Source organism: Drosophila kikkawai, chromosome 2L, assembly GCF_030179895.1.
Source record: "Drosophila kikkawai strain 14028-0561.14 chromosome 2L, DkikHiC1v2, whole genome shotgun sequence".
Lineage (NCBI taxonomy): Eukaryota > Metazoa > Arthropoda > Insecta > Diptera > Drosophilidae > Drosophila > Drosophila kikkawai.
In genome coordinates this window covers 11810978-11831546 of record NC_091728.1, presented here as the reverse complement: position 1 = coordinate 11831546, position 20569 = coordinate 11810978, and the positions used below count along the sequence as shown (strand labels likewise).

The 20569-nt window shown below is 42.2% G+C and overlaps 1 protein-coding gene across 1 annotated transcript; it reads left to right on the top strand.

Annotated features, from left to right (window-relative positions):
• Positions 1 to 1036: 1036 nt before the first annotated feature.
• Positions 1037 to 20005, top strand: drl (derailed). Its single transcript, XM_017178346.2, has 4 exons — positions 1037 to 1497; positions 17128 to 18463; positions 18586 to 18882; positions 19062 to 20005. Exons 1-4 carry the CDS (start codon positions 1392 to 1394, stop codon positions 19171 to 19173), a joined length of 1851 nt encoding a protein of 616 aa, XP_017033835.1. The 5' UTR covers positions 1037 to 1391; the 3' UTR covers positions 19174 to 20005.
• Positions 20006 to 20569: the final 564 nt, after the last annotated feature.

Below are 20569 nucleotides of genomic sequence, written 5' to 3'. Positions count from 1 at the left end.
TTTAGTTATTTCAAAGCTTTAAGAATATCTATGTAAAAAACCTAAATTATTAATTATTTAGTGTGCTTGATTTCCTTAACATTTTGTTTCAATAAAGCTAATGTTGCAGAGTTATGCGGAGCTTTTCAACGGAGTTCTTTGTGTAGTTTTTTTATTGTGTTAAACTAGTGAAATGATATACAAGAATAAAATTATTCATTTAGTTGGAAATCTATCAATATTTATAAATAAAATTGGTTTCATTTAGATATCACCATATTTAATGGATAAAAACTGTACTAAAGTCACAAGTATATTTTTATGCGTTTATAATTTTTAAAATTTATTAATTTCCAGAGAAGACTAGCTTATTTACTAACTTAACTAATTTAAGTTTACAAAACCTTAAGTATGCTTGTTTTATTTTAACAAAATTATTAATTTAAGTAAATTCTAATAAAATTTCCCCTGCGAACCTGTGTTCGTTGAAGAGAGAAAGTCAAAGCGCCTTCAAACCGCAACGGTTTGGGGATTTCCCCTCCAAGGCCAGATGAACTGTTATACGCGCAGCAGTGTTGTTAATTTAGCTATTTTCCCACTAGATCTGGCGGGTTTCGAAACCTAAAAAGCGGGATATTTTGTGAAATAATATAAATAGAAACTAAAAATATAACAAATTTTAAGGATTTAAAGAAAAAATTGATTTTTTAAATTAAATTAAATAGTATTTCATTGCCGATTTTCCCGAAATAAAGAGGAATAGCTAAAGCATTTGAAAAATAGATATTTAAATTTAGAGTGCGTCTAGAAAAATTTACTAATCGTTTTGAATTTTGTAAAAAAACTTAAAATAATTTGGCATTAAATTGGGAACCGTTTTTTGAAGTTTTCGATTAAACTCGAGCTATTTTTTTTTATCGATGGTTTTCATATAGCATATACAATGAAACCATCGTCCGAAAAAACATCGAAAAATCGATAGTGGAAAAACGATTTTTGCCAGCACTAACGGGATGTTTTGCCGCGCTCAGTCAATTTGAACAGTCGTTGGGAAACAGTCGTTGGGAAATCGTCACGGTGTGCGCATCAACGTGAATCCGCAGCGGAAAAGTGCGAGGAAACGGGAGAGACTCTGATTCGGCTCGACTCGTATTGGGAACTCCGTGCGCCCGAGTTACCCAGAACGGCCAGAATAAGGCACAGTGCCAAATGCTCTGACAAATAATTGTTGTAATAATCTGCGGGATTCGGAAATGCAAGCCGCATAAAATTTTAAATTAAAATCGCAAAGTGAACAGCCAAAAGTTTAAGTTTTTGCCAGTGCCAAGGAGAAACTCTTAAAGGCTTCAAATAAATAAACAAAATAAACTCCAAGACCCTAGAGCTACCTAAAAGGACATCCCGATCCGAAGATGGGCCCCAACTGCCTGACAATTGGATTACTTCTGGCCCTGGTCGCCAGTGGCCAGGCCCACCTAAACATCTTCCTGAACTTGCACGAGGTGTTGCGTTTAATCGGTGAGTTTTCACGCAATTATTCCAGGCTTATTTTCGGGGAAATCCCTTCTCCCTTTTCGCCAGTCGTCGTCAGATTGTTTGTCAATTAACTCACCAATTTCTGGCAGAGCTTAAAACCAAATTTGATTTACACAAAGCCAAGTTTTGTGGAAAAATATACATACATCTTTTGTGGGTTTCTTTTATGTTTTCCACCATGGCTTTGGGGCGAGTGAAGACAGATTTTCCTGATTTATTTACTGCTTTGTAAATAATACATGCTGCTAATTGCTTTCTGGCCCAGAACAACAAGGTTCAATTTGAGAAGCTGATACTGCTTTCTGACAAGCAGCTCGGTCAGAGATTATATTGCTATTTTTATTTGCTCACACAATATTGGTTTTATTTAAATTTTTGCTCAAGCCATAGGCCACGATTACTCAAAATAATCTTTTAAGACGCAAATATTTTCTAACGAGGTCAATAAGACAAAAAATAAAAGTCAAGAGAGCACAACAAATATTTTCTTTGAATTTTAAAAATATATATTCTCTTGTATCAAGTGAAGTTTGTGTTCGTTTCGGAACTCGTGTGCGCCTTTATCTCCATATAAAAGCCGAATTTCCACTCAAATAACCAAATTGGCTTAGATATACATGCTTTTCCAGCATAAACCAATGAAGATTTTATCCTATTTTCACCAATTTATTCCTTTACCAAAAAATTCTTATGTATCTCAAGTCAAGCCCAAGTCAAGATATTTTTTCTACCAAGAAAACACCCACAAATCCCGCAGAAAAGATTGCCAGGCTAATAAAAGTGAGGAAAATTGTTTTACAATGTGTCACAGGGCCCGAACAAAGAATTTACAACCCAGTGCATATAAAAAATAAATCAGTAGCCGAAGGGATAGCCCGGAATGGGGTGAGGCGACCCACCGACCGGCCAAGTGGGGACAAATCCATGTGGAGTCGTAAAACACATGCAAAGTGTTTGTTTGCTCTGGGTGAACGGGTTGTATATGGGAGATATGGAAAAATTATCAAAAATTATGTTGTTAAATTTACAACACTCGCGTGTGTGCGAGTGTGTGCAAACAGGCCTGGGTGATTGATGGGCAGCAGGAGGCGGAGCAGGTCCGCAGATTGCATCGCGTCACTTGTGAATAACTGGGTAAATATTTGTACGAAGGTGCTGCAACTGCAGCAGGGGCTAATCAGGCGCTTATCTGGCCGCTTATCATCCGTTGCCACTCGTCGTAATTCATGTTTGATTTGGCTTCAGGACGCGGACCTGGCTTCTTGGCCCGCTTATCATCCGTCGAGCGCCAGCAGACAATCAATCAAAGGTGCTATGGCCAGTGGGAGGATGGGCGATGGCCAGTTGAGGCTTTCCACTTGACATGGCCCCGGGAAATTTATTAGTTGTGGCAGCCGCGTGTCAAACGAAATCAGAATTAAAACCCATTAAGCGGTGCCTGCCAGCTCCTCCAATTGCGGTTGCCTGAGCTCTCGGGGCTTCGGGATTGGGGTTTCGAGTTGGGGGTGTCGGGTTTTTGGGGTTTCCGACTGGAATTGGGATTGGGTGGGTGGGTTTGCCGACGATACCCACTCTCCAATTATTTAGCGCTGACAGCGGGTTGCATGCCTGACCTACTTTCGGTCCTTCACTATGTGTTCGCAACGTCGGGTAGGTGTCACTTTTTTTTATACATATATTTTTTTAGCGGTCGCTTCAAAAGCCTTTGTGTGAGTGCACATCAATTAAATTGTCAACCCAACCCGGCAGCAGGAGATCCAGCCCGAAGAAGAGTTTTATGCACTTGCAGCTGCGGCATGGCATTCACTGTTCGTTAGGTTATACCAGACCCCCCCCCCAATCCCCTCTCCTTGGTGCGTCCCAAATTGCTGAGCTCTATGTAAACCATGTCAGGTGCGGATCAAGAGGGGGCGGAGGTCTCGGTTTTGGTCCTGTGGCCCCAGCTCGTTAGTGAAATGAGCGGATATGTAAAGTCGGTACAGTTGATGGATTTTGCGGTTGCAATGAGTGACCGAAGGGGTCACTCCGGTTGAAAGACAGTTGAAACAATTTTGCAGGTGTGTAGGAAAATAATTTGGGGACACCATTAGATAATTAAAAGAGTCTTAATTTAGCAAAGAAGCGAGTTATGGGATCATCAGTAAAGTTAAAACGAGCCTGGTTTATTTCTTAGGTAAAATCCGGGATAAAACTATATTTTTATGATTTTTTTTTCTAGACTTTTAAGATTTAACTTACCTATCCTTAAACCTACACAACCTATTAAAACCATATTGTAAGCCACCCAAAAAAGTCGTTCACAGTACTCCTGCCACCATTTTACAGCCCCCAAAAAGTTTCCTTCACACCTTGCTCAATAATCCTGGCGTAACTTTTCCCAACTTTGTGTATCCCTGGCAGCTGTCTGAACAGATCCCCAGGTCCAGGTCCACGTCTAACCCATCGACATTCGCCAGTCACGTTTCGGGTCTGTCTATCAACACTTGCTAATCTCAACCCCATCTCTCTAAATGGTTTGACACTTTCAACTGGCGCGGCCAAAAGATTCATCATTGTACAACTGAACATGATTTTCCGGCGCACAATGGAAATTGTTGCCAACTCACGTTTGCCTAATAAAAGCATGCGAACATTTGGCCGAAATACAAAACATATTTTCGGCAAGTAATGTGAACTCAATTAGGGGGGCCCAGCAGCATCAGTAGAAGCATCACCACGGGGCTCAGAACTTAAGCTAAATCTCTTGTGTGCGTGGCCAAAAATATTTCACCCTCGGCATAATTAATGTTGCAGTTGGAATCGAAGCCATTAGATGTGCTCGAGCGTGCGGCATGTGTTGCCAACTTGCCACGACAACATAAACAAGGATCTACTCTCGGCCCCCGAATCTGGGCTCTTTGTTCCCTGCCACCTGTCTGCACAGAGAGAAACTTAACAAATAGTTTGTATTCAGTTAGGAATAGGGAAATATAGAATGTATTTTATATACAATTTACAATTCAAATACATAAAATTGAAATTTGAAAGATATAAGTTATTGTTATTAGAAGCCTTAAACTTTGTTGAAACTAAAGGCCAATAGAGCATATTTGTTTATAAACTTTAAGTAAGTAATTTAAAAGATTTGATCTGTTTTGAAGGAGTCACTTTAATGTAACTTAGTTAGGTGGCGACCATGATCGACTCTGATTAAACCTTAATTTTTCTTTTGATTATGTTTAAATAGTAAACAATTTGTAATCAATATTATATTCAATATTTAAATTATCAAAAAAATATATCTTTAAATAGAAAAATATAAAAAAAATATTATTTATTATTATGTAGCACAATTTGACTTCAATTTAAATTTGGTCTTACATTTAATTTCTAAAGTTTATTAGGAAAATGGGTTACTATATTCTCGTTAAGTGTACGAATTCATTCTGCTGCCAAGTTGTCGCGTCTGGCTACATAATTGGCAAATGAACAGCAGACATAGGAGGGCAGCAAAGCCCATGCTGTTGCACCGATGATGATGTAGCCCAAAGTGGCAACGGCAGCATTGCGAGTGTCACATGCAACGTTTCGCTGGCTGGCCAAATCTCAGTTGCCACTCATAATCCAGTTCGCCTCACTGGCTTAACGATGGGAACGGCACCCACATCTTCAGCCCTGCATTTCAATCTCCATCCCCTCTGGCAAACTGCAATTGCAAGTCATCGGCCCTTCAGTGGCTTTCACTGCCACCACCCTCCTCCGAGTGTTGCGTAAATATTTTCAAACAACAAAACCAAAAAATCGGTTATGGTTAGGTGACCACGCCCCCGCTATTGACGCCTGCACTTGCGCTTAATTAAATAACTAAATGATTTGCGGATACGGATGTTGTTGTTCATGCGTCACGGGGTGTGACAATAATAACCACGTAAACATAAACAACACAAGCTTTCACACCTTAACTGGCACACGCACGCCAAGGAAACCTCAGAAGCAATAGAAGTTCAGCAATTCGAAAGTTGTAATGAGATTTGTAATACAAGAAAATAAGGTGTTCATAATACATACATAACATCACTTCCCCTATAAAAGCTACTATATGTACTGTATTCTCCTGCTTGTCCATTTGAATACACTCGTATGTTATGTCCAAAAATAGTTTCAATTTAATCGGATAAAGTGGTAATAAAAGGAAAACACTCTTTCAGCTGCACTTCCATTTTTTGCCATTTATTGGCAATGCAAACTTCATAGTCACCAGTTGCCAAAAAAAGAAAAGTGTATGCTATATTTGATTTATTTTGGCAATTTCTACCAACATGGCAAAAACTTCTACAGTCGGTTATTATTAAAAAAGTTTTTCATGGAGCTTATACAGAAGTTGGTCAGGCCAAGACGAGAATCCTGTTTATTAGTATACATTTTTCATGTTTATTTTAGTTTAGTGTTTATCTAGTAGATTTTGATCAGTTTGTTTGATTAATGGCTTTTAGCTTAGCTTAAAAGCCAATTATTAAAAATAAACATAAAACCATAACTTTAACATATCCGAGTGACCAAGGCAATCTTTGAAATTTATAACCATTATCTGAACCCAAAAAGGTCAACAAAAAAACGGAAGCGATTTAAACTATCTGTAATTGCTTTGGGCCAGCCCATTTGCTCGGCTTTCAATTAAACTAAATTTATTTAAATTAAAATCATATTTCACATTCCAATTTAGCAATAAACGCACACACGCACACTTCGCAGAGAATTCCCCAAAGTGCTCCGCATATCAATTCTTGGGAGGAGTTATTTTCACCCCCTCGGAGGAAACCGGACTCGTATCTAAAGTGCTTCAATGCTCGGTCTGTCAGTCAGTCCGGACTTGTTATCAAATTAATTTAATCAGTTTCAATTGTTTATGTTTTTTGTCTTCTTGGAGAGGTTCTTTTTCGGTTGCTTTTTTGGATTTTTGCATGATTGGTGGTGGCCAGACACGAAATGGGTGAGGTCTCTCATATCCATTTCCATTCCCGCCCCTGAATGAGTTGCATAACTTCCAATTGACTTGAGCTTTTCCCCATTTACGTTGAACTTCATAATTTCGGTTTTATTTTTTTCTGGGCAATTATCTGCTTAGACAAATTGTTGCGTCCATTAAAAGGCGGATATAATGGTTGGTTTCGTTTTGTTACCACATGTGGACAGGGGAAGTAGGTCCATGAAAGGAATTACGATTGCGTGTGAGGATTAAATCAGAAATAAAGACTCTTGTATTTATAGTTATCCTTGGGAAAATGGCCGTCATGTACTTATTCTCGCATGAAAATAAAATTAAGTTATGCCGGGGATAATCCTTGATAAATGTTAGTAGAATATATTTCATAGCTTATAAAGTTTAGTGTAGAAAAAGTATTTTAAATTTCAATTAAACATGTAAGACTTAGTTTAAAAATCCCAAGTAATTTCTCAAAAATTTCTCCCAAAAGCAATTTAAGTGTCGTGTGAAAATGAAATTCTCTTTTAAGGATAAATCTCCTCAAGCCTTGGGAAAATGCCCAAATCATCTTAGCGGCTTAAGAAAAAATAACAAAATGATCCTGGGGCTAGCAAAAAATAATAAAATAAATAAACGCCGCTGGTAATTAAGCCAAAGCTGAGGGAAAATCTCGTTTTCCCACAATCATAATGGGTGATTAGCGGAGGGTTGTCCTGCAAATGCATCGGCTAAGCTGCAAATAAAATGTCTGAATAAACAAAGGCAAGCCAGCGAGACGCGTGCTAGCCAAAAGCAATTGTATCTCATGGATACTTATGCATCTATCCCTCGTCCTCCTCCGTTTTCCCAAAGTGAGAAAAGTCGCACACAACAATGACAAACGGCCCGGGCGGAGGGTTACTACTACTGCCTTCTACCTCTCTCCTTCTGCAACAACGTCGCTACTTAATGGACCAGAAATGCGTTGTGCAAACAGCAGCTCCCCCTCATCATGCATCCCCCAGGTTGATGTCCCTGACCCTCGTCCTGCCAGCGCGCTGCGTATGCAAACAAACGGGAGGAGGACTGTGCCCGGAAGCGAAATCCGAGGCAGGATCGCAGAGAAAACGCCGGCACTGAATGGAAAGCAGGCGGGCTCCGGCACTTGAGCACGCCGTGGATTCCACTCCTGTTGCCCCTCCCATCCACCGAGAGCCGGCCCAAAACCCAGTTCAGTCCCTCAGCAGACAGGCATGCCACCCCTGGTGAGACAGAGACCTCCTTTCATCCCTGCCAGCTACCCGCGTTGAGTGCTTTATTTGCCACCGCTTGCCGGGCTGAGGTGAGGGGTGTTCCAAGAGGCAGGAGCCAGGAGCCATTGCCTGCAGGCGAGCTGCAGGCTGACATTCCCAATGGTGGCACTCGCACAGTGGTCTTTGATTAACCAAGGTCTATTGGCATTTACTGAAAATAGAACAGGCCTCTAATGATTTCAATGCAAAGTATATTCTGTTTAGAAATAATGATTTTAGGGGTGCCACAGAAATGTTTAGATATATATTTTTGGAAATAATTTTAGGGTCCTTAGCTGTAGTTTCAATATTTGAATATTTATTTATGCCATCTAGCTTTGGTTCCACTGTACCCTAGACCCGTTAGCGGCTCATATTTTTATTGCCGGCGAATTCCGGGCGGGTGCTTCCTTCATTACCCACCACCACCACCAGCACCACCTCTCAACATGACTCTCGTAATGAGCCCGTACATTATTTTTTATTATTTTGTATTTAATTTTTTCATTGTTCCTCAGAGCTACTCCTTTTACATTCAGGACACCAAGCAGGAAGAGTGAAAAAACGACGGCGCGTGTTGGGCATACATTTGATATTGGAATTGATTGTGGGAATCGAATCTGATAGGACCACCGATGAGAAAACAAGAATAGGGAGTTCGTGCCATTCGATTTTCCTCTTGATTTCGTGGCACAATTTCACACCGCGTAATATGAGTCTGTCAGGCAATCGATTAACCAAAATGCTAATTACTTTACGCACAATTATGTATATGCTGCCAGCCAAGAAAAAAATCCATAAGTAGATATAGCCACAAGTGCAGTTCATTGGGAAATTTCACACGCCCGCACAAGTTGCACTAGCAGCAGCAGCTTCCCACGCACAGGGAAAAGATAGCCAGCCTGGGGGACTTTCTCTCTTCGAAAATAAACTATATCTGGCACACACACATATAACGTACATATAACCGAGTCCTGATAACATGGCTCTGGCAATTAGGCATTTTTGGAGCACTTAAGTGCCGCAAAAGCGAGGCGCATGTGGGGTTCCATAATGAGTTTCTATGGGGGAGCAAGCAAAAGATGAAAGCAACAGTGGGGAAGAAGGGGATGAGTCCCCTCTGAGTGCACCCAAAAAATAAGGCGATTATGGCTACTTAATGCATTGCCAAGTTGGGGGTTATTAAAAAAAAATATATGGTAAATAATGTAAATCATAAGTAACACTTAAAAGAACAGAGTATACTATATGTACAGATTTTAAAATATTTTAGAGCTTCTCAAACTAAATTGCCACATTAGAATGTCTCTGTTTTTATTTATGCTTAATACTCCACACAATCAAAACTTAAAACCTGAATAAAACAATTTTATGTGCAAAGTTGAATGCCTTAACCAAAACTTTTGAAGTGAGCTTCAACTTTTGAAATTATTTTCCAGAAATCCCAGGCAAACTTTTCGGCAGATGCGTTCCCAAAACCAAGTTCCAGAACTCAGAGAAACACTCTTAGCAGCAAACATTGCGAGATGCCAGTTGCGTTCGATTGACCCAATTTTCTTTGATTTTTTCGATCTGCCTTGTCAACGGTGGATGGATGGGGAGCTCATACAAGCCGGGGCCAAATGTTTTCCAACAATTTCGCGCTAATCAAAATAACCATCTGACCATCAGTCTCTCCCCTATATAATTTATGTCTGCAATCTGACGACACGCCGACGGTGAAGAGTTGCTCATTTTTTGTATGCCTTTTCCATCTGCCTTGGCAATTTTCCTGTCACGCCCGATGGAAACTCCACATGGCACGTGAAGAGCCAGCCGCCAGTGAATCCTGATTATTTTGCGGTTTATTTTAAGTTTAATTAAGCGATGATATAGAATATTTATAAATTTCATTTACCCAGAGGGAGAATTGTGGAAGCGAGGGGAGGTTTGCCGGGCACTCGGCTGATTCGTTCCACGGCGAATGCAATTCGCTTTGCGTTCTTCCGTGAATTTGTCGCGGTTATTATCATGTCTGTTCCCTCTTCTTTTATAATATTTATGCTCCCAACTTCGGTTTGTTATTGTTGGACTCGTTTGGGTGTGGGGCGTGAAATGCCTGGTAGTTCCAGCTGCTGACTTGGGGCTGTGAGAGGGAAGAAAGGCACACATAATGGGCATTAGCAACATTATCATTAACATATTTAAATGATGGGAAAAACCAAGGGTGGCGACCAATGAATAAATGAGTGAATGAATTCAAATGAAAATCTATTAAGTGAGCGGAAAAGTAGCATACGATTTTGTGAATGAATGTGACACGGTTTTTATTTATTTGTTTTTTGATAATTTAACGTAACGAAAGATGATTTTCATAGTTAATTGTTGAAAACAAACCATTGAGGAATACATTTTTATGAATACTAAGAAATCTGATAAACTTCTTTTATAATTAAGATGTAAGTGGAGTTAATTTAGTAGAAAATACTATATTATGTAGCCATAGCTGGTGTAAATTTCATTACAACTTCCTCTGTAGTATTTAACCTTTTGAATAAATATGCTTTTAACTTGCTGTAAATTACTTAAACACCCTCACATCCAATTATCTCACCGCTAAGCTGTGTTAATTATAGAGATCTTAACAGATTTTTTTTTCCTGAATTCCACTCATCCGCCAGAGCTGATGAGAGTAAAGCAAACCGCAGAGGAAAATGCTGAAAAGTAGTGGCAAAGAGCGAACGAAAGCTTTGTTCCTCGTGTGTGGCAAAGTCTACCCTTTTTTTGTTGGGTGGGTTTTCGTTTTATTTTCCTGCCTTCTGCATCGTCACGTTTACAAGATGATAAAGCCTTAACCACTTTTCAACGGCGAATGGAAACAGGACCCAAATATATATACACATATATGTATATTTGCTTGACCCAAAAACACTCGTTCTCACCCGCACTTGACACAAACAAAAGCTGAAAACTTTCGGCGGGTGGAAGTGGGTGCCTCGCTGGGCAGGAAGGTTGGGTGACAATGTCCACTTCAGTGGCCACGCCAGTGCAACAATGCTAATCTGCTCTTCCTTGTGCCTTCTGCTCGTTCTTTCTGTGTGTGTTTTTTCTACTTTTCGTGTTTTGACTGCCGGCAGCTGCTCGAGTAAAAAAGTCAATACTACGGGCGGCGGCGGCAAGCTTCGGGCCAGCAGCAGCTCCTCTCACTCGGTCAGAGTCATAAATTACCGCATCCCCAGGGTGCTATTGAAAAATATGTGCGTTTCCCTCCACTTTCGTCCCTTTGTGTGTGTTTGTTTGGGCTGGGCTCGGGCTCGGGCTCGGTTCGCTGGCAACGATGCCCCGAGGAGGCTCCGCTGTTGGCCAAACTGCTCCTCGACTGCCTTGTCAAAAATTGTTCATAAATTCCCAAGCTCCGGCAGAAATTTCAGCACAGGAAGTTTCTGTTTACTTAACACACACACATGCGACTTTGCGGGTTTGTCTTTTGACTGGGACCACCCATGGCCACGGAGGCTGGCTGGCTGGCATGCATATCCAAATCCACAACGCACATTAGAAGCTGACCAGAGCAGGCCGAACCGTAAACCGCAGGCCAGGGCTTCCAACTGCTCCAACTGCTCCAACCCCCCAGATCGACCAGGTGGTGGCGGCACCTGCCCCAGAAACGCAAGGAACTCGAGAAACCCCAGGCATCCATTCACCCGAACCCAACCCATGGGCAGTTCTAACCATCCCATTCGGTTGCGGGTGGACCGCCCTCGCTTTATGACTTACCATAAATTTTATGACAGCGCCTAGACACCGATATACAGATACAGAATGAGACGGAGGAGATCCCTCAGCCAGAGGTGATAAAAATTTCATTACGTCACGCAATGCTGCTCGACTCAAAAGCTAGTCTAAACACTGAAAAAATTAACTCAAGACTTTCTATGGCTTTAAAATTCCGCAAATACTTGATGCTTTTAAGCAAAGGAGACTCCAAACTTTACACTAGTTTCGATTTTTAATTAGAAAAAATATATATAAACCCCAAATCCTTAATATAAAAAGGTGCATTAGTTTGATTTAAAAAATATTTTCCCCAGTGCTAACCTGGTGAAATTGAAAGAAAACTTGGCACCAGTGGCAAGTTAATGGGCAACACTGTGGCTGAAATCACTGTCAGGGGAAGGACACTGCCGCAGGCAGGACTGATGGATGTGTAGGTGGGTGTTGTTACCACATCTACCTGGTTTCCCCGTTGTCTTTGCCAGGTGTCGGTTGCTATCGCTCGGATAATAATCACATTAACTTCTCCAGATAATCACATTAAATTTAAGAGCTCTCCTGTTAATGCTCCCTTTGATTTTTTATGAGTCAATAAGACCTCCTCCGCTCAGTGCACTTCACTCCCCGTTCACGCCTTCGATGGGTGGGATTTCCTTGTTTTTATGCCAGATATCGACTTTACATTTGCGGTTCTTACGGGTTGCTCCTAGGTATCGGGGAAGTAGCTTAGGTATTAGATTAATTACAGATTAGTGGTTGAATAATTGAGCGGTTTGGCCTAAATGGGTTTTAGTCAGGAGAGGTAATTATTTCTGTTTGTAAAAACAAACAATTAATGTTTTAGGTTTGCAGTTTGGTAAGAGCTCTTAATGGTCAAGTTAATAGCTTGGAATCCTTTTTATTTTCTAGTAAAAATACCTGGTTAAAAACAGTTAATGAGCTTTTTTCTAGGTAAAGCCAATGATGCATACCTTGAAATAACTTTTAGCTTAGCAAATTACATTTTTTAGCTCTCGGATCCTTAATGAGAAAATAGGAAATCGTTTTAGACTGTTTATGTATTCCTTTGTAACTATAGTTACGATCTGTTCTGCAACACAGCATTTACATTCTTAATTGAAGAACCAGAATCAGTTAACAAAGGTTTGAGGGAAGACTGACCACATTACATTCCCATCTCACAAAGAACTCCATAAATGTAATGCGTTTTTTTTATGGACTTTGTCATAGAAGTCCAGCAACAACAGTTGGCAACATAATTTATGCATCACTGGCCGTCTTTCTGCGCGGAATTTATGGTCTTGACCAGAAGAGGGCATTCGCCACATCGATGAAGAGGCTGTGCCGAGGTGATAATGTATAGGAAAACACACGACCGGGGCTCGGCTGGGGCCTTGATGATTGCGTCAGTGCTGCGGGCAGGCCATAACTAAAAGAAGAGCTACGACCAAAGAGTCCGGAGCAGAATCCGACCGAAGCCCAAAGACTAAAGACCAAAAGACCAAGGCAAATAAATTGCAGCTGCTCGACCGGGGCGATGAAATACAAATAGAAAGACTTGGCAGCTACTGGATGCTGGATGAAGTTGCCACACAGTTGGTTCCCCTGCGAGCTGCGGGGAATCGGAGGGAGGCTGCCTGGGCTGGCTGTCAGACGTAGTCACTTCACATGTCCTTCGGCTTGTTTGTCTTACACTCTGACGCTCCGTGGATCGGAGCCGCGCAAAGTAAAGTTGTTTGGCCAGACAAGACTTGGCCAAATGTCTGGCCAACGTAGTCGAGCACGAATCATGATCATTTGGGCATAAAAATTACCTTTTGCTGAGTCGTTTTTACACCTGGAGAAACTATCGGGAACTAAACTATATAATTTTAGTAAGTTTAAAGTCAAATTTTAGGAAAAGTTTAGAAATCTTTAGGAAGGTTCTAAATTAGAAGCTCATAGGGATTAATGTTTTAATTATTTGGCTTCGGTAATTTTTCATTTTTTTGATCAGTGTAACCTTCTTTGAGACTTCTCTTAACCTTTTATGGGAAGATTGAGTCTCAGCTTCTCGAGTCAGCTCTCGATTGGCTGCAGATTTAATCAGCCTCGTCGACCAACATATAATTTTGCGAATTGCAAGTTGCATGTTAGGGACGACAATGGGCAGTTGGGGGTTCCCAGCCTCGGCAATGTTCCCGATTTCAAAGGAGGCCAGCAAATTGAATCCGCCTGGGTTATGATGGCCTGCCTCTGGCTTAGACCAACTCTGGCCTCTCTGGTTTCGTATGCAGATGGGAAATGGAAATGGCAATGGCAAAGCCCATTAGATGTCGACACAAGCCCTTCCCCAAACCCAAGACCCCGCGGTAATGACCCTAAATCAGCATCAGCTTCTAGGCCAGTGCCCAACCGAATGTCATCATCAGCCGCGGGCCATCCAGCGGATAACTCGCTCCCCAGATCGTAATAAAAATGTCGTCTGACTTTCGGCGCGGGGGTGTCTTTTGGGCCATCGTCCTCCGTCTGGGTCTGCTTTAATGCACAACATATTCATGTGTCAAAAGACAATTCCGGATTTATGGCCTGCGAAATCCCCCGGACCCAATACGCCGCAGCCAGCGAGTGACGCAATGTGGGCGAGCCACCAACAAGGGCAAAAAATATGTTAAGAAAGCATAAAATGATATCCAAACTACCCACTATGTGTGTGATCTGGTCTCCGTCTCTGTGTCTGGGTTCGGGGCTTTGGCTGGAAATCTCGCTCATGTCTGCCTTGGGTTTGCATAAATTAGGATCTGGACGGGTTGCTGAAAGGAAAAGGGAGGCGCAGGGGAAAATATTCAGTTGGTAACGCAAAAAACTGGCATTTCACTTCTTTTTTTTTTTTTCTTTTCCTACCCGAGAGCTCCCAGTGTGTGTGTGTGGCAGAATTTTCCTTTTCGGTTGATGCGTTTGCTATGGCATTTTTAGGGTTGTAATTGAAATTAAATAGATGTCGTGCCATGAATTCAAATCGCTTTCGTTTGGCCAACAAAATGGGGGCTTAAAGAGTTGAATTTGCACAGAAATAAAACGGGTACATTGGAAAATTTTCTTAAAGAAATATTGGAATATAAAGCCTGAATTTAACTTTAGTAGTTTCCCAAAAATTCATAAAGCTTACAAAAATATGCAAAAAGCTAAGAGGAATTCAAACTCTTTTTCAGCATCCTCTGAAAATTCCTGTTCTTCTTTCTATTCAACAATTTTTCCGTATTTTCATTTCTCTTATCAACACCCAGCGAGTAAAAGCGATTGCTTTTCTTTCCACTTGCTATTTTCCCGCAACGGCGGAACTATTTTCGCAAAGCTTGAAAAACTTTTACTTTTCACGAAGCGCGCTGAATTTATGTGTCACTGGCACTTCAAGTGGAAGTTTCATCGGGAAGTACCCCGGTATTTCCTTCGCCGTGAATTGATGTTGGCGAAATCGATTTTCCTTCAAGGCACCTGGCATTCCGGCATCCGTAGCATCCCCGGTATCGACTTCATTTGTTGGGCAATCAGCTCTAATTAGCATCAGACCAAGTTGAAATGCAAAACGCGTTGCGAGGGTAGCTTCTGGGGTTGGGGAACGGATGGGTAGCTCAAAGTAAATTGCTATTACTTGTCTATAATTGTGTTAAGGGCTGGGGGAGGGAGCAAAAGTTTTACATCTGCGGAATTTTAATTGTAATTGTTTTCAAAGTTGAATGTTAGAATGGGTGACTGAGTGAAATTAAAAGCGGAAAGAGCTGTGGGTGTAGGAGACTGCAGTTTAGTTGGGAAATTATGTTTAGCAACAATGTTTTTCTTTTATATATCATGGAAAATTATATTTAACCGCGGAAATGTTGAAGTCTAATAGGTATTGTGGGTAAAAATACTGTAGCATAGAGTAGTAACTATAAGTCACATTCTTTTATGATTTATTTAATTTAATTCTGACAGTCTTACCATTACATTTTTTTTAAATATAATTAGGAGGAAGCCAGTAAACTTCAGCGCTCTCATAATTCCAACCACTTATCGCCACATTTATTTCAGTTAACATCTCCAGTTTGCAGTTCTTTTTCTGTTTAATGAGCTGCAACTCACATGTCTGAGGCCCATTAAACCCTTTGACCCCCGCAATGCAGCGGCCCAGGTATCGCAAGCTCTCTATCTGGCTTAGCCGGGTTCATTATGCGACAGTTTTTCATATCTACCCCTAGACCTCGAATTCCTGCAAGCCGTCTCTGCTCTTACTAATTACATTTTCCGAGTGCAAACGAAGCGTGCGAAGGGGCGACGCGGCGGAGGGGCTGTCTGGGGGTTTGCCCCACTAATTGGTACGATATATATGTGTTTATAATGCGGACCGCTTTATGCTCTCCTCCGGCTCCCGGTGGCATGAATAGAGCGAGGAATAAGTGGCATAAATTAAAATAAAATGTACAAGTATGAAATGTAACTGCGGCGGACGGGAGACGACGGGAGCGATAAAAATCTAAAATAAACACACGCTGCAGCAGCAACATGCAACGCGCCCAGCAACTACATCAGCATTAATTAAGCATGAACATTTAACCTGCCCACTCGGCCACGCCTCCACCTATCCACCATTCCTAGGGAGTCGCGTGTCTTGGCCAGGGGTCTCTCTCTCTCTCTCTCTTCCCTATTCCCTGTTTCCTGTTCTGCGTTCTGTTCGGTTTTAATAATGTGATTGATTTATTGTGTATCCCACGGAGGCGCCTTGCAGATGCAAAGGCATTATGTGAAGGGGCAACCCTCCTCCGTAATCGTATGGCTAATTTAATTAAAAATGCATTTGCCGGACAGGTAACAGTTGCAGGTTGCACACACAAACACGACCTGTCAAAACTATCAGATCAATTTGCAGATAAGACAGGGAAAGGTATCCCGGACAGGTGCCAGGAGGTGTGACGTGGGTGCCCTTACTATTTACTCAAAGAAAAATTAGGTAGAAGTATTCTCTACTTTAAGGTGGAACCTTAGAACCTGAGATCTTGAAGGTCCTCGTCCATCACTCCTTTTATTTGTTAGCCAACTTATTTGTTGATTGTCTCCGATAAAAAGGACGATGGGGGCGCTCTGAAAATTGACAATCACTTTCGGAGCGCGCAGCATGCCATTTAACTCTTTCAATATGTCACTAAAGTGTCTCGACGGACAGATATTGCCCGAGTCCTGTGCCCGATCCACTTTGGCGAAAATCAATTTTCCACGCCCTCGCCAAGCAGAAGAAAACTGTTATCCCTGTTGATTGATTACGCAGCCGGGTCGAGTGACTGAGCTAAAAGTTTTTCTCCGATTCACTTGGCCCACAAATAAATCATTAATTTTGCCAGTGACTGGATGGGATTAGCACGGGTTCAGGCGCTGATGTGCAACAAGCAAAGCACTGAAAATAAATATTTATGATATTTATTTAAATATGAATACTAACACTAAAGAAAAAGAAAGTCTCAACTGCCTAGACACCTGCCAGAAGCTAAAAGCTTAAATAACAAAAATAATACTATAAAATATTTTATAAAATAATATTGTAATAATACTTTTTAGCAGTTTTTTCTATAATCTTATTTAATAAATATTTTCCTTTTTCTAAATCCTTTCCAGGCGTCTCTGCTGAGTTATATTACGTGCGTGAGGGAGCCATCAATGACTACGCCCTGAACTTTGCCGTGCCCGTGCCGGCTAACATCAGCGATGTAACCTTCACCTGGCAGTCGCTGGTGGAGCATCCATTGCCCTACAGCATCAACATAGCCACCTCGGACACGGAGGTGCTGCCACGGCCCCAGTTGAATATCTCCCGTATTGGGGATGTGCCAATGGAGCCGCAGACCTGGGGCATTGCTCTGAAATGCTCAGGAACCAGAAATGCCGAGGTTACCGTAACCATTAACGTTGAGGTGATCCTGGACCGGGCAACCAATAACAACACGAACCTGATATTCAAGCGCAAGAAGATATGCTTGCGGGAGGAGCAGGACAGTGCCCACGAGGAGTACGATGACGATGATCTGGATGTGCTACAGCCGGCGTTGGGAGGACACAACAGCGACATCCACTATGTGGATCGCAATGAAGAGCATGTGGTGGCCAATGGACACCTGTCACCGGAACGGGAGAAGGACAAGAAGCGCCCGGTGATCACGGAGGCGCCGGTGAATGTGGGTCGTGGCAATTCCGGAGGCTCCAAACGGGACTTTGATCCCATGCTGAGGGAGAATCTTGTGCCGCCGGCTAGTGGTGTGATCACCCTTATCGTTGGCGGTATACTGGCTCTGGTGCTGGTCTCCACCCTCATACTGATAGCCTACTGTGCCAAGGGTCCCTCCAAGCGACATCCCTCGAATGGAGTGCACCTGATCAAGACCTCTAGCTTCCAGCGACTTCCCACAATATCCTCGACTGCCCACAACTCGATCTACGTCTGCCCCTCGACCATTACACCCACATACGCGACTCTGACGCGGCCCTTTCGCGAATATGAGCATGAGCCTGAGGAGTTCAACCGCCGTCTCCAGGAGCTTACAGTCCAGAAGTGCCGGGTCCGGCTCTCCTGCCTCGTCCAGGAGGGAAACTTTGGGCGCATCTATCGCGGCACTTACAATGACTGCCAGGAGGTACTGGTCAAGACCGTGGCCCAGCACGCCAGCCAGTTGCAAGTAAATCTCCTGCTCCAGGAGTCCATGATGCTGTACGAGGCCTCACACCCGAACGTTCTCTCTGTTCTCGGCATCTCTATTGAGGACTATGCCACGCCCTTCGTGCTCTATGCCGCCACCGGAAGTGTGAGGAATCTGAAGAGCTTCCTGCAGGATCCGTCATATGCCAGGAGCGTGACCACCATTCAGACAGTACTGATGGCCTCACAGCTGGCCATGGCCATGGAGCATTTGCACAACCACGGGGTTATCCACAAGGACATTGCGGCCAGGAACTGTGTGTAAGTATTTATTTGGAAGTTTTTTAATTAGTAATGGACATTGGACCACCATTAGTTTATTTAACATAAGATGTGTTATGAACCCTCATTTAATCTATATCTCTAAATATTTGTTTCTACAGAATCGATGATCAGCTGCGCGTAAAGCTCACAGATAGCGCCTTGAGTCGGGACCTCTTCCCGGGCGACTACAACTCGCTGGGCGATGGGGAGTACCGACCCATCAAGTGGCTCTCGCTGGAGGCCTTGCAAAAGTCGCATTACAACGAGGGCAGCGACGTCTGGTCCTTTGGGGTCCTTATGTGGGAGATGTGCACTTTGGGCAAGCTGCCCTACGCTGAGATCGATCCCTACGAAATGGAGCACTATCTAAAGGATGGCTATCGGCTGGCCCAGCCCTTCAACTGCCCCGATGAGCTGTAAGTACAAGAAATGATTATTATAAAACTTTAATTGAACTAAAAAATCAAAAGCAGAATTAGTAGACTTAGTGGTATAAACTTTAATCCATGTTTTCTGTAATATTAGTACTATAATTTAAATTGCTTTTTGCAAGACTTTTTTTGTAATTTCCTTTATTTGTTTTTCCCATTTTTAGATTCACTATTATGGCTTATTGCTGGGCCTCGATGCCGGCCGAACGACCCTCGTTCAGCCAGCTGCAGATCTGCCTATCGGAGTTCCACACTCAGATCACCAGATATGTTTAACCAGCGGTGCTGAAGCATGCCAAGACCTGTAAATACAACAAGAGGCGGCGTCGCAAGATTTTCCAGCAGACCACCTCGTCCACTCTGTTCCCAAAGACATATTTAAAAGGTAGCGCTTAGATATATATAGGGACTAGCAGCCATCTTACTGGAGAGATACCCAACCGTAAGCAAGTGAGCCAGGAGTTGGATGGAGAGGACAAAGGTGACACAGTTGTTCGAAAGACTCTCCATCCGAACTCTCCTCTAAATAACTCTTAGCTGTAGGTTAGTTAGTAAGGACATGTGACATTTCAATGCAAGAACTAGGATTACGCAACAGAACTATACACCAATTGAATTTCCCTGTTAAGATACACTTTCTCTCGCTAAGCAGAGCAGAAGCCCAGTAAAAAAAATTTCAACTGCGTTGCAAGAGACTAGAAAATATTGATATGGTAATCATTGCTAAAGCACATACAGAAAACCCGGAATTCCGAAGTAAGCCCGTACTAGGATAGGTCCACAACAAAATCGTAGTTTCAATGAGAGCGTTGCAAGTTTGTCATTATAATGGGATACCAATACCAATACCGGAACATATATCTATGTAAATGTATTCGCGTGTATGTAAATGTCTAAGACCGTAGTGCTAGTACGAACTCGAAATATTTATCTAATGTTAGAGCACAAGCGATCCCCAAACCAGAACCCCTAACCCTAAGTTATTGCCCCTTGCAGTCTCGAGTTGTAAGTTTTTGTGTAATATACTTAAGCAGTTTGCATTAGTTCTTAAGTTACTCTTATGATTTCTATGGCAAAGACACAAAAGAAAAACGATTTCAATAAACGTCCGTGCATAATATTTAAAAAACAAAACTATATGCTGACTTTTTCTACTCAAGTGGGGCAAGGGGAAATGGAACGAGCGAAACACTCTCCATGGCCTAAGGAAAGCATTCTCATTGAGCCTCGACCACGCCCGTCACTTAGCCTAAAACAACGCACTCTAAGAGCAATGTGTTGTTTGGTTACTACCCCCGCACGTCCCTATTTCACGAAACCAAACCAAAAACCCCAGCCCACACCCCAACCCCAAGTGAACCTAGCCCAGCCCAACGCAACCGAACCAATCTCTTTGCAACACAAAAGGCATGTAATGCCAACTGCCTATTTGAGAGCGGGCTGTCCCTCTACCTCTGGCTACAGTGGTACCTCCACAGTGGAAACTATTCATCTTCCTGGCAAGAGCTGATTTAAGGCAAACTCTTTAAAAAGTCCTAACTAAAGTAAGTAAAATTTCTCAACAAAAAGGTAATTTGAAAAAGTTTTTTTTTTGTTTACGTAACCATTTAAACTATTTGTTTCAGCATATCAACCTGATCATTTTCTTCTTTAGGCAGCAACTACTTTACAT

Excerpts from the sequence above, each read along its gene's own strand:
- drl (XM_017178346.2), top strand. The coding sequence starts at position 1,392 with ATGGGCCCCAACTGCCTGACAATTGGATTACTTCTGGCCCTGGTCGCC. Across the intron at positions 18,464-18,585 it reads ATTGCGGCCAGGAACTGTGT|AATCGATGATCAGCTGCGCG; the intron begins GTAAGTATTTAT and ends TTGTTTCTACAG. Across the intron at positions 18,883-19,061 it reads TTCAACTGCCCCGATGAGCT|ATTCACTATTATGGCTTATT; the intron begins GTAAGTACAAGA and ends TCCCATTTTTAG.